This window comes from Rhagoletis pomonella, unplaced genomic scaffold, assembly GCF_013731165.1.
Source record: "Rhagoletis pomonella isolate Grant_MI unplaced genomic scaffold, Rhpom_1.0 Rhpom_scaffold_00001, whole genome shotgun sequence".
NCBI classification, from domain to species: Eukaryota; Metazoa; Arthropoda; class Insecta; order Diptera; family Tephritidae; genus Rhagoletis; species Rhagoletis pomonella.
In genome coordinates, this window is record NW_023458555.1 from 26860095 (window position 1) to 26873306 (window position 13212).

General features: G+C 34.0%; 1 protein-coding gene across 3 annotated transcripts in view; it reads right to left on the minus strand.

Moving 5' to 3' along the window:
- LOC118741686 (mucin-19) overlaps positions 1-3180 on the minus strand; it is a 246228-nt gene extending 243048 nt beyond the window's left edge. For all 3 annotated transcript variants that reach the window (XM_036473676.1, XM_036473669.1, XM_036473663.1), the window contains exon 1: positions 2832-3180. In XM_036473676.1, coding sequence (XP_036329569.1) covers positions 2832-2888 — 57 coding nt within the window. In that variant the 5' untranslated portion in view covers positions 2889-3180. The remainder of the gene's footprint in view (positions 1-2831) is intronic.
- Between the last annotated feature and the right edge of the window lie 10032 nt (positions 3181-13212).

Sequence of the window (13212 nt, forward strand, 5' to 3'; positions counted from 1 at the left end):
TAACATATAGCTCCCATACAACTGATTGTTCAGATATGAGATTTTTCGTTATAACTTCTCCATTTACGCAGCTACGAACATGAAATTTCGCGCTGCTTTCACTCATTATCAGCAGAAGACTTACAGTGAAAATAACGAAGATCGGGTCACTATAACCTGCAGCCCCCATACAACTGATTGTTCAGATATGAGGTCTTTTATCATATCTCCTCCATTTATGCAGCTAGGAACATGAAATTTCGCACCATTTTCACTCATTATTAACAGAATACTTACAGTGAAAATAACAAGGATCGGGTGACTACAACATATATCTTCCATACATCTGATTGTTCAGATATGGGATTTTACTGTAAAACTCCTTTATTTGAACAGCTAAAACCGACAAATTTCGTAAGATATTTTATAAATAATAATACAAAGTCTACTGAGAAAATCGTCAAAATCTATGCTGTATAAGCTTTATCTACTATAGCACTGATTGTTCAGATACCCATGGGCGTAGCCAGGTAGGGGCAGGGGGTGCTCGAGCCCCCCCCTAACTTTAAAATTTTCCTTATATATATATATAAAATAGTACCCTGAAATGCCAGCTTAATAGGGTCGAGCGTGTAACTCCTCTATCGATGTATGCAGATGTATTCAAAATCAGTAATCTGTCAAACTAAAATTTGCAGATGTTCATGAAAGGTATGAAGCCTTCGGCATAGCCGAAGACAGCGCTGCTCTTACTTGTTAAAATTAAGTAAATGACTTTTTTGCCAATATGTGAATCGATCTTGGGAGCTCGATTTATATTTTTCCGATTTATTTCTGTTCCATCTTTTTTATTTCGATCTGGCATCTCTAGTACATAGGTGGACTACGTCCATTTTGCATAGTTTTTAAAATTCATAACTTTATAAATATATTTTATTTTTAACACATAGGGTCGTTAACTTATTTATTTTAAAGTATAGTTAAATCATTAGTTAAACTTAACTATAGAAATTTCTCTGGAATGGCCCATAATCTTAAATATCAATTTTGTGTAATTTTTCCTTACTATTCACTACGGTATTCCATTATTCGTCTTTTTTCCAAACCGTTTTTCGACGTTTCGATAAATTGCAATTAAAAAAAAAAGCGGTTAAAATTTTTAAATTAAGGAGAAAGCGGTTTTATTTTACATAGTTTTCATATAGGGAAACTGCTTATGTTTGTATGAGGTCATGACTAAAAATTATAATAAAACTATTAACAGCAAAGATAGCTTTTATTTACAAAAGATCAATAAGTTCAAAAGTATTTTTAGATCAAACGTAAACGAAATCAGTGAATAATTCGCTTTTGTCCTTATTTAAACTTTTTTTAATACTTTATTGCATTTTGTCTAACTATTTTGTACTTGAGTAGTGCTCTTTCCGCCGTAGCCGAGTGCTTAGTTGTGCCTATTGCCACACTAGAGCTCTATGGTTCAATTCCTAGTCTCAGCAACATCAACAAAGTTTTTTTTTTTTAAATAGCGGTCCCCCCTCGGCAGACAGTGGCAAACCACCGAGTGTACTTCAGCCATAAAAAAGCTTCTTCGGAGGTGGAGTAAATTTGTAGATTTTTGTCACAACATCAAGGAACAGAATTAGTTGGTTCCCATTTCTATTTTATATCGAATTGAAGATGTGAAATTAAAGTTCAAAAATAAACAAGTACAATGTTTTTTTATTTTTTTTTTTAGTTTCGCTCACAAATTTCGTACCTACATACATACATGTATATACATATATACTACATAAGTTTTCAGTTGAACATTGAGCTGTGCCAAAAACTCCTCAAATTCCCTGTTCTTCCCACCTTCTTAAATCCTTTAATATTTTTTCACTATTTGATCAGCTTAATCAAATGCCGTTGGTTCGAGTCTCACCAACCAACTCCAACTCTTTGAAATAAAAATGGAGCTGAGTGAGATCTCCCACGGCTTTTACGTCACACAGCGAAAATAATTGTTAAAACAGGAAAATATACTTCTACATCCCCAACAGTATAATTGTTGCGACGTTGAAAAATTCATACTGGCATTGTCGCATAAAGACCGCACACTGCTTACTATCAGTATACGAATTTAAGCTAGCAACAGTGTAATAGTTAAGTTGGCAACAGTGCAAGTAAGTGTGATGGTTAGTAATTTTACATTAAGGACTACACCCAAAACCTCGGAAGACCAACTTTTCTTTTGTAAATACACCAATGAAATACCTGGTAGCTACTCAGTTTCAAAACTGGATCTTAGTCTTGTCTACTATGGGACAAACTAAGGTTAGATCTCCGTCTGGTATCGGTAGTGACCAACCACTTTTTTTGCTTCGCACTCAACCACTAAGAGATCAACATAAACACACTTGTCAAAGTCAAGTAAATATTTTCCAGGAGAAAAAGTTTAGATGTGGTCGTTTTTCTGGGTATGCTTTAACAATTGTGGGACTATACTTAAACCCGACTCTTATATCCCCGTTTGTGTTCTCTGTACAACCTGCCAATTCCTTGCAAGTGAAGCTTATGTCCTTCGATATTAGGTAACCTACTAAAAAAGTTTTGAAATCTGAAGGATGTCACCAAAGTGGGTCTCTAGAAGAAATATAGGCCTTCTTCATTATGCCCACTTTAAATCTTCCTAAAGGTTCCACATTCATCTGGTACCGCTAGAAACTTACAAAGGGGTACCTTTGACCATAATTATTACGATAATATCTTTAATAATTAAGCTAAATGACCACATAGATATTGTAAATATATAAAAGCAATAATTTATTGACAACAATTATTAAAAAATGATATTTACGTACTGTACCACTCACCTTGTCGACCGGCATTGATGGGCACGCTCTACACAAATTCCAAAATGATCCGATCATAAGGAAGGTTTTTTACTTTTTAACACAAAAACTTTTTAATTCCAAATAACCAGAAACACTGACTCAGTTTTTTTTTTTTTTTTGTTAATCAAATCGATGACGACACTTAACACAAACAACAAAGGCGTATATTGTGAGCTGCGACGTTGTTGCTGTTTGCTAGAGAGTGGTAAGTAAAATTTGGGGCGGCTGTTTTCAGGGGTGAGGTTAGTAGAGTCACTCTATCGCGCGCCGTGGTGTGTGAGTTGGATGGCGCTGCTGCTGCCGCTGCTGTTGTGGATGCGACAAATGTGGCGCCTGCAAATGCGCACAAACGATATATGTACAAGCGACGGCGATTAGAACAAACAAAGTTTACAAATGCGCGTAATTATTTATATTTGTGTGTACTTTATTTTTCTTTCCTTTAATTCAACGGCTTGTAAATGTTTCCCTTAACTTGCGTATGTTCTCTTGCGTATACTTGAAAGTGTTTTTATTTTGCTTTTTTTGCGTAGTTTTCGTTGGAGGAGCGCCAACAACGATGCGAATGTGAATGATTACACAAAGTCAACGAAAAATGTGTGTAGTTCCTCTTGTCGGTTTTTTTTTCTTTCTTATTTTCTTTTCAATAAATCACTTTTCGTGGCGGTTAAAGTAACACACGCATGTACATATGTATGCTTATGTAGTGCGTATCAAGTTCAACAGCAACTAGCAACAAAGTTTTCGGGGGAATCGAAATGTGGACACTCGTAGAGGAGCAACAACAACGCATACGGCGATATTTAATCAAAAACGCGCCTGTGTAGGTGTTGTGTTTCACTTTCAATAAGTGTTTTTAAGAATGTATGCGTATGTATGTATGTGTGACGGTGTAGGTGTCTGTGTATTTGTATGTGTGTGGATAGAATTGAGTTTTCTTCGAGGATGTAGAAAGAAAGTGAAGGTAAAACTGTAAAAGCAATTTAATTATTTATAGCCAGCGCCCGTGAACTATTGTTTCCCACCCCGCCCAACGCTACATGCATACATACAAACAAAGCAACGTATGCGTAGGATATACATACATATGTGATACTAAGTTTGTATACTACATACATTCACAGATATTTTGTATGCGTGCATACATATATGTAAGTATTTTGCCGTTCGCTCACACGTCGCTGATGAGCGCAATAAATTTGATTGCCTTTGGGTGTTCCAGTAGTGCAGCTAAATTTTTAATGCCAACAAAGTGTATTCGGCAACAGCTTCAGTGCGACAGATGACCGAAAAAATTGTGTAGCATATTCATAGGCGCACAGGCATGGTAGCGCTTATTGCCTTTTCAGCAGTTGGAATTCTAACGCTTGTTAGTAAAAGGGAAACAAAATATATACATTAGACTCACCAAAAACGTTGCGCTGTTTCCGCCGGGATAACAAACGAAGACGCTCACCAAAATATTTTGGAAAAATGTTAAGATTTACGTAAGCTGGGTCGGTTTGAAAATACCTCTAAAAATGGAATTTTTTATGAATAAAAATAGTTTCTTAAAGATCTTTTTGAAAAAAAATCCCCTCAGATGACGAAACATATTAAGCTTAACAAATCTGCTTAAAAATATTTAAAAATCTTTTCAACGGAATCGTAATAATGAGATTTTTGATGCTGTTTTTTAACTTTTTTCAAAGATTTTTTTACGAAAACTTGAATAACTTGGCGAAAATTATTCCGATTTAGACTTGTGGGGTATCGTTAGAATGGTATTTTCTTTTAATTCAACTTAAAATGACACTCGTTCATCCTACCTTTCTCTTTCCTCCTTTGAATGAGTTTATTAGCAAAGGAATAAAAAGGGTGAAAAATACCTTAAAAAAAAAAATTTAAAAAAAAAAACTTTAATAAAGCTGCTGTTCGGAGCTCGAAATCCTACCATAGAGTAGCAAAATCAAAGCGTATAATTACAATGTAAGGAAAATTTCATCTTTTGAAATTACACAAAAAAAAAACGCCGAGAAACGCAAATTTGACTTTGGGTGCTAAGTTATGGATTCCAGATCGGGTAATTTTCCCAAGATGTTTTCATTTAGATGAAACAAACAACTAAAATTGTAAGCCTGTTTCTGTTGCCCAAAAAATCAAGCCACTAGCGATGAAAATCTGCGGATAGATAAACAACTTTTAAATGGTCAAACGGAAATGTGAAACAATTTTTTGTATGAAATCGAAACAAGAAATAACGTACGCGGAATGAAATACGCACTGATGCAGTAAAAAGAAATAGCTATCTTTTCGGATGCAACAAATATTGTTTTTCTACTCACATATTTATGACTTATGGTCTTAACGATTGGTCTGTTTAAGTTTTTAGGCATAGTGCGGAGGGCTTATTTAAAAACATTATTATGGGACTTTATTGTGCCAATTTGAGTTACTATTTTTTTAGTCGTTTAGACGATAATTAGTTCACAGTTATATTTAGGTGTCCTTTCACGGGTCCCCCACGAAAAATATTTCCCTAATCCGTTGTACAAAACAATGAATGTAGTGCAAGCTAATTTCGGGAGAGCGCCCATAGCTGCTTTTAATTTCTTGCTTTTCAACGTTTAAAAAATATTCGATAGAGTGGTATGCATATATTTCACTAAATTCCTGGCTCATGCATAGTCTCTAGTGTTTTTTTTTTTGCTTACTTTGGACTTTATTGTCATTATAGGCTGTGATTTTTCAGTGAGATCAAGCAATTTATGATTCTTGTTACGGTCACATGTCGCTGGTATGTGAAACATGTTTTTTCGCTCTCGTCTATGTTCCTTCTACTGTTTTCCTATTCTCTAAGGCCGACATCTTCTTTGTAAATAAAGTAATTTTTTTTTTTGAAGTCTCACAGAGAAAAAATTCGAAAGGACGCTACTTTTCGTTTTCGTTGCCGCAATCGTCGCCCGAAAATTAAAATATTTGTATTAGTTGTTTTCTCGTTTGCGTCGTGTGTATTGAGTTTATTGGCTTAGTTCGTTAAACAGACGAACTGAGAAAGTGGTTTGGTAGAAATCAAAATTTTCTTCCGTATTTTCATTTTATAATACAGAAAGCACTACTGAGATTACCGTATTGCTTGCTTCAACGGTTGCCTCGTCTATATTCAACAAGAAAATCATGTTGCTTCAATACGTTGCTTCATCGGCTGCCTCGTGTGTAGTCAGCATAATAGCCAGTTTCGCGAAGAAAATTTAAGAGAAATTTAATTATTTTTAATTGAATTTGATATAAAAAATCGTTATTCATTTAAGATACTGGTGAAACCAAAAATTATATTTTTTCTAATATTCAAACATAGCACACTCAAAAATAAATAATAAATAAATTAAAATAAATTATAGCAATATGAAATAAACTTAAATTAAGCACAACAAAATAGTGGTGAATATCAATTTGAGAAATTCAACTGATTCTAGGTTCAATGATTTGCAGAACATAAATAACAGATATTAGAAATATAACCCTTCAACAAAACATTAACCAGCGGCAGGTGCACTTATGAGACCCATTAATTAATATCAATTTTAACCGAGCTTGATGCTCTATTTACCGTCGGCAAAGTTTGAGTTTTCTTAGATTTGTATTCAATTATTTATAAACTAGAGAAATTAACCACCGCTATCGCCATTATCTAGTCTATGTTAATCGAGTATTATTGTTGTTATTTCTTTTTTATAGACTTGTAACTGAATTCGTTAAATTGTATTGTATCGACTAAAGGCCGTGTCACACGATTAGTACATTTGTACATTTTGTATATTGGGCTATTGCACTATAGGTAATTTTGTCAGTTTATGTGGCCAGAAAAGTTCAAAATTAAACAACGGTGTCTTCGGTTTTTGTAAAAAACGAACGACAACTGCTTAGAAGGATGTCAAGGTCATTGTCTATAACTGCTTCCTTTCATAGAAATTTGTTTGGAGTGAAAAATACATATGTACGTCCGATATACCCTTGAATTTTTTTTATGATATTTGTATATGCTTTTAAAATGTTGGCCGGATTTTGCCGTTTTAAGACTATCAAAAGTGTGAAAGATGAAGAGTTCTGAGTTTATTGTGTCAATTTGATTTTGCGATTTTTTGCGTTTTCTGAGAAAATTGCTTGTTTTGTAGGTATTCTTTATACTTCCGGTAGTGAACTATTTACCATTTGGAGGGGACAACTCACTAAAGAGACGAAGCGCAAAGCTGTTTAAGATTTTGTTGCTGCGAAAGCTACTCCTTTTCATTTTTCAGCACACAAATTAGGATAAGAGTAAAATCGGTCCTCTCTTTGTCAAAAGTTGCAAGATTTTACACAAAGAATTTTTGCTGTTAAAATCAGGTAAATGTCAAATCATCAGCTGTTCGATGTTGTTAAAACGAATTGAAAGTTGAATAAGCAAAAAGAAAAGTACATCCGCATTTTCTCCTTATTAAATACAGTGGTTCTTCCATATCCTTATATCCTATAATACGCGAAGGGATTTTTTGTCCAGGACATAAGATTTGCACCGTTCACTTAATTTTCAAGGGTGAGGTGCCAAATTAAAGCGATTGGTCCGTAGATGTGCAAACTGGCTTTATTTTTTCGAAAAGAGTTGCCACCTGTTGAAAAATTAAATTCAAATTACTTAGTAATCAATGCCACCATATCCGCACCGTTCGTTCAATTTTCCCAAAATGCGGTGTCAAATTAAAAGACTTGGACTGCAGATGTGCAATAAGGATTTACTTTTTTGAAGAAGGTTGCCATATTTAAAAAAATTATATTCAAATTCTTTAAAAAACTAACCAATTCTTAAAAATTTGGTATTAATCGAATTGGTTATGCAAATGTTTTATTCTTAACTTAACTATAGGAGGGTTTCCAGCTGTTTAAAATAGCAAATTTAATTTGAATTAAGGAAATTAGGAAAGGGAAATATCACCATATGGGTACGAAAAGAAAGCGGTTTCAGAAGGCAGTAGTTTGAAAATATTTTGAAAAGGGTTGCCACATGCTTGAAATGTCGAACTTAGTTAACTTATACACAAGTTTTGTGAAATATCAAAATATGGATTTCAAACTGAAAACTGTTAAGAAATCTTTAGTTTGTACACTTACAATTAGGGGATTCACAAGACGTGTTAACCGTCGTAAAATCTTAAGGTTAACATCTTTTTTAATTAAAATGGTTTTAGGGGATTTCTAACTAAACCGAAATTCTTTTAAACTGATAAAGAATATATAATTAGACAACCCCCCAACCATTTTAACCGCTATTTTACATAAACAAGTGTTAAGCTTAAGATTTTACGACGGTTAACACGTCTTGTGAATCCCCTAAATATTTTGGAGGTGTTAAAAAGAGGGTTGCCACCTGTTTAAAAAGTTGAATTCAAATTATATGAAATATAAAGTAGTCAAACGATAGAGTGTTAAGAACTGTTTAGTTTGTATATATAAAGTGTCTTTGAGGGGTTTCAAGAGGGTTGCCATCTGTTTAAAAACTTAAATTTACACAGTGGGTGATCATTTTATTAAAAAAATGTCTATCGCAATGTAGCACGAAAGAGATTTTAGTTAGAAAATATTTTTGTGTGGGTGTGCATCGAAAGAGATTTATGAAGGCTGGCCACCTTTTCGAAAAGTCAAATCGATCTAACTAAGTATAAATGTTTGTGATACGAGAAGGCAGTTTTTGTGATTAGATTTACGCCCTTGTTTCGAATTTCATAAGTGAGGGGTCACGACCTTAGCCAGTAGATGCGCGATAAAGTTTTATTTTTTTAATTAAGAACTTTTGTTATCGGTAAAGGGTAATTTGAACATTGATGAATTCAAAAATCTGTACTTCACTCAGAAACGGTTGCACGGATTTAGATGAAATATGACACTCGGATTGCTTATAACTCTGACTAACATTTGTAATATTTTTTAATGTTTTTTATATTCAACTTTGGGCGTTTTAACGCCACGCGGGTTCACTAGCATGGGTATATAACAGTAACACCACATAAAACAATAATAAGTAGCCTACTTAAAAGCCCCAATAGCACTACTCTTACTACTACTTTCTTTTGAAAAGTTTCCAAGTGCCTATACATAGATATACATAGTAGTGTGTTTAGCGACGACTCGATACGACTGTGCTGGAATGTATACTACGTAAACACCTATACTAAAAGCTGAATATATTGGTATTGGTATTGGTATTGGTATTTTTATTGGTAGTGGCGATGGCGTTGACGATGGTGATCTCACACGTTCGCTCGCCGCTGCATGAAAAATTTTCTTTGGAATACACAAAAACGGTGCCATCAATTGCCCAGCCGTCTGTCTGCCTGCCTGCCCGGCCGCACGCCTGTGTACGCTTCCTCTGTGTGCCTTACGGCACAACAGTCTGCTACTGTCTTCTTGCACAAATCGATTTTTATCGTCTTCAAAATCTAATTTTTTCCACTTTGTGCTAATAAAAAAAAAAGATTGTTACAAAAAATATTTGCTCATTCGTGCCGTAGTGTATTCTACAATATGTGTGAGAAAATGCAAATTTGCCTGAGACTGTGGCAAAATCGATATGTCAGTTGGCGTAGATATGTGTGACGAAACGACCGACCAATTGACTGACTAACTGACTGACTGACTGGCTGGCTGACTAATTCACTTGCTATTTGGTTGGTTGGTTGGTTGGTTGGTTGGCTGACTGCCTGGCTGGCACCCAAATGTAGGCAATCAAATTTAACACTCTTTCACACACACTCACACACACCGTAATACTTTCTCCAATGTGGCTTATTTTTTCTGCACAAATTATACAATTTCCGCACGCGTTTCTTCAATTTTCACTCCCTTAACCAATAATTTTCAAACTTTCAATGCCTTTTTGCTTCTTCTAAATTTCTGAAAATTCTGCGTATATGCATTTCAATTCAAATTTTCAGCAAAGTCTCAATTTTTTTTTATTTTTTGCTTCTCTGCTTATTTGTTGTTGGATATTCGATTCGCAACGACGCGTCCGCTAATGCACGATTTACAACACGACTCGACGACGGTACGAACACGACTGATCCCATTGCCAAGTTGACTTTTAGCAATTTCGACTTTCCTGACCATGGCTGGAAGTGTGGAATCGGCTATGACAATTTGGAAAAATGAATTTGAACTCGCTCCGCCACCACAAAAGTACTACATATGTAGTATGGTACGAAGGAGTGGTTGAATTGACAGAAATGAATTGCTGAAAGCAATTGTTGCTTTTGCTTCCAATGGCAGTGTTCTTGCTGCATTGCCTTCATACATACATATGTTGTTTTAGCGTTGTTTTTGTTGTCGTCACACTGCTGATTGTCGCAGTCATATGTTTTGAAATCGCCGCGCATGTAAAGCCAGAAATTGCCGCATGTTCCATGAATTACACGATTTTACTGGCTATTGCTATTCCTCTTTCTGTTTTGGTCGAAGGAGAAACGTTGCCCTTCTTTGGGAGAGCGAAAGTTTACAGACGTGAGCGTATAATACATATGTATGTGTGCAAGCACAAACGGAAGCGGAAAATAGTCAAAATTTCTGAGAGAAACATTTATAGACAGAAGCCATGCTTCTTGGCACGCAGCAGGAAGCGGAAATAGGAATTTGGGACACACACACATGTTTATGTGTACGGCGGCGGAAATAGGAAAAAGCGTTCTATGAACCGTTTTTGTGCACTAAACTGTTCTTAATTCTGGTTTTTGAGTAAGCACCAACTAATACTTTTCTGCACTAAACTACACTACCTTCATATCAGCTGCAAGTGAAAGTAGCCATTAAAAGCAGCTGTTCATTCAGGGAAAAAGCCATACGATACCAATTTTCATCAACAAATGGAAAAATATATAAATTTTTAGATTACGTACATAAATGAAATTTAATGAGAAAATATAATAATGAATAGATAGCACAGGTATACAAAGAAAAATGTTCTGCATATTGAATCAAACCTCTATATCCGTACATATTCGAGGACTTTTGGAGGTCAAGTAGGGAAAAATTCATTGAATAAACATGAAAATTCAATACAATTCTTCTGAATTCGACCTTGAGATGACCTTCGGGTGACCTATAGGTGACCTTGAAAAATCAAGGGACCTCCATATTCGGATTCGGTGCGACAAAAACCGATGTATATGAGTTTTTGTTTTTCGAACCTGACTTAATGGAGGTAAACGGACCTCGGATTCGGGCTCAGAGAGTCGAAAACCACATATACAGTGGTAGAAGAAATAATAGAAACTTTTTATTTTGATCTGCCATATTAAAAATTATATTCAAATTATTTAAAAAAATCAATCAATTATTACAAAGTGGGTATCAATCACAATGATTCTGAAAAGCTTTATTTCTTAACTTATCTATAGGAGGGTTACCACCTATTTCATCAATCAGATTCAATTTCAATTCAGGGTATTTGAGAGAAGAAATATGTATCATCATATGGGTGCCAAACGGAAGAAGTTTCAGAAGGTAGTAGTTTGAATATATTTTGAAGAGGGTTGCCACCTGCTTGAAATATCTAATAGCGTAAACTTATACATTAGATATATGAAATATCAATATACGGACTTAACTTAATTCATCAATTAATTTAATTGAATTAACTTAATTAATTTAATTAACTTATTCACGAGTTATTAGTAAAATGAAAAAAACATGAAAATAAGTATAATAAATGATAAAGAAAGAAAAAAGATTATCCAATCATGACAAACTAAAACGTAATAATTTTTACTGAATCAGCACCTTGTAATCAATGGTAAGAATTTCAATAATTACCCCTTTCCTTCTCATGGTAGCCATATGGCTACCTAATTTTATTTCCAATATGGAACTTTAATTTAGGCCTATGGGCTTTTTCAATCGAATTATTAAAAATATATTATATACTTATTTCATGTCTGTCATCAAAAAATAAAAAACTTAAAACGGTCAACTTCGAAAAGATTTACATATTTTAAATAAATATTTACGTACGTACCAGAAGTAAGCCGTTGATCAATGAAAACAGGTCAATATTTTTATGCAAAATTTTATACATAGCTTGAAATCCAAATTGAAGTAAGCATACAAGCACACACATACATGCATACATGGACATATTTATGTACATTAGACTGTCCCAAGGATATATGAAAAAAAAATTGTTTGCAAATTTTGATATGCATACCCTGAATATTTGTGCTTTTTAGCCTAAATAGCATTATAGCCGTAGAATGACGATAACCGGTGCCGACTTCTACTTGAAATTTTAGTTAAGAACTTGAATATGAAAACTTTGGAAAATCGTAAAATTCGATATGTTTGCCATCTTTGAACGCATTTCTAGTAAATCTGCACCTTTAAATTTTTACCAGGACGGCAGTATTTATCTCAAGGAAATCGAAAAATTGATGAAAGGAAAATATCCTTTGCACTTCTTGCCCGTCAGTATCCTTATATATATTTATAGGATTTAAATTACACTAAGATTCTTCAAAATGCATTCAAAATTACAGGATGAAAGGATATTTAAATAATATATATACTCGCGAAACCATGGGTATAGTAAAACTGCGTTTTTAGTGTTTCTCTCTGACGTCAAGATTTTTTTTAAGGAGTTATAAATTTGAAAAATATTATTACCTCAAAAAATTTGAATGAATTCAGTTTCGTAATTGGGATTAGGACAGATATTTGTACATTCACGCGGTTGGAATACGACTTGCAGCAAATTTTAAACAAATATCCAATCGTGTGGCACTGCCTTAAGCCCTAAGTTATTTAAAGAGGATAGTGCAAATAGAAATTTGGTATTTTGCTCTAAAATTCCGCAATTGTTTATTGAACAAAATCTGCAAAATCTTATTATAGCTCAAAATTTGTTTGTAGAATTAAGTTCTGGAGTACCTCATTTTAAATATGGAAAAATCGAGATGGTTTTAGGTAATGAAAACATATCGTGTAATTTTAACCCAAAGTCAGCATAACTAACTTTTTTTTGGATTTTTCTCAAGCTTCTTGGTTCATGGAGTCAATGGTTATCAATTTAATTTAAATTTCCTTAAAGCAGTGGAAAAACACAACCTTCCCTTCCTTCCTATCCCGACTATCATTTGTTTTTTACCATAATTTAAAATTTTGGGGGTGTATTTCTGCTAATGCTAAAATTAGTTTTTAGATCTGCTCTACCAAATGAGGTAAAAAGGTCGTAATCAATTGGTAGGTTCATAACTTACTACAAATTATAATTAACCAATTAACAGTTAGTGATAACCAGACATTTAGAAACTAAAGAAATTTGTTTATAATCTTCAACTAAAGTCACTTAGCTGGTCTGTAA